General features: G+C 64.8%; 1 protein-coding gene across 1 annotated transcript in view; it reads right to left on the bottom strand.

Annotated features, from left to right (window-relative positions):
- Window positions 1–1,208, bottom strand: part of Cited2 (Cbp/p300 interacting transactivator with Glu/Asp rich carboxy-terminal domain 2) — a 2,043-nt gene extending 835 nt beyond the window's left edge. Inside the window, 2 exon segments of the mRNA XM_033763263.1 lie at window positions 3–515; window positions 975–1,208. Coding sequence (XP_033619154.1) covers window positions 3–507 — 505 coding nt within the window. The 5' untranslated portion in view covers window positions 508–515; window positions 975–1,208.
- Between the last annotated feature and the right edge of the window lie 157 nt (window positions 1,209–1,365).

Genomic DNA, 1,365 nt, shown 5'->3' with positions numbered 1-1,365 from the left:
GCCGCCGGGGGTGCTGCTGCCGCCGCTGTGCTTGGGGTTGCAATCTCGGAAGTGCTGGTTTGTCCCGTTCATCTGGTGGCCTGCAGCAGGGTGCAAATCCGGCATGTAGTGGTTGTGGGGATAGGGGTGATGGTTGAAATACTGGTTGTTGAGCTTCTGCAGCTGCATGCTGGCGGGCAGGGAGCCTCCCTGGCTGGCCACCGGGGGGCCCATGAACTGGGAGTTGTTAAACCTGGCGGCGGGGGCCAGCGCGCTCGGGGGGTGCCCGCCGTTCACAGTCCCCGGCCCCATCGCGTGCCTGATGCCGCTCGTGGCGTTCATGTTGGCCGCGCCGTAGTGTATGTGCTCGCCCATCAGGGCGTTGAAGGCGTGCTGGGGCTGCTGCTGCTGGTGGTGATGGGGGCTCGGGAACTGCCCCATGCCCATGCGGTGGGCAGGGTGGTGGTGCAGCCCATTGGTGCCGTCGGCGAAGCGCCCGTGGTTCATGGCCATCATATGGTCTGCCATTTCCAGTTCTGAAAGTGAAAAGGGCAGACGATCAGACCCGCGTCACACGTGTCGCCCACCGTGGTGCACCCCACTTGCTCTTGCTTCTGCTCCCCTGGGCTCCCCCGGGCGCACGTCAGCTGCAAGCAAACCTGCATCCCTAGGATCCCGTTCGTAGTAGCCCGTGCATCACCTTGGAGGACCTGCCACCCACGACAGAGCCGGGCGCTGCACAAACAGCCCCTTCCTCAGCGATCGGGGTGGGGGACACCAGAGCCCACACCTCCCTGCGTTCCCCGAAGTGGCCTAATAAAGGAAGTGCCCCGTAGCCCCGCCGCGAACTTCAGGCTTTCGATCAGCCCTCCTCATCCTGTTGTTGCACATCCTGTTATTCCCCAGCTCCGCCTCGCGCTCTTCCTCCGGGCAAACCCTGCCCTCGGAGGACTGGGCTGGCAGGAACCCCAGCCGGCGTCGCCCGCCGCGCTCACCTTTCGTCTTTGCGATGTCTGTTCCGGAGACCGAGGGCGGGATCGTCAGGTCCAGGACCGGCTCAGCAGCACATAGAGGGGGCCTACTGGCTTGCAGGGCGATCGCTGTCGCCTGGTCGTTGCCGAGGTTTCGCCGCGGCCGCCGGGACAGATTCGAGTCGTTCCCTTTTCTTTTCCCTCCGCTGCCCTCACAGCTCGGAAGGACCGCCCGGCAGCTGCCAACAATGAGCTGTGTTTCTTAGGGCTTTGGCCACAGTTAATATAAGGGATTTCAGGAAGGGCGGAGCGAGAGCCTCCCCGCAGGGCGGTGGGAAGACGCGGATCCTGGAACCTAGCACAGTGGAGCGGATGGGCGAGCCGCGTCCCCGCGCCGGCTGCACGTGCGCAGAGG

This window comes from Fukomys damarensis, unplaced genomic scaffold (assembly GCF_012274545.1).
Source record: "Fukomys damarensis isolate Sample0158 unplaced genomic scaffold, DMR_v1.0_HiC HiC_scaffold_14, whole genome shotgun sequence".
NCBI lineage: Eukaryota > Metazoa > Chordata > Mammalia > Rodentia > Bathyergidae > Fukomys > Fukomys damarensis.
The sequence above is the reverse complement of the archived record's forward strand: the minus strand, read 5'-3'. Positions and strand labels throughout refer to the sequence as shown.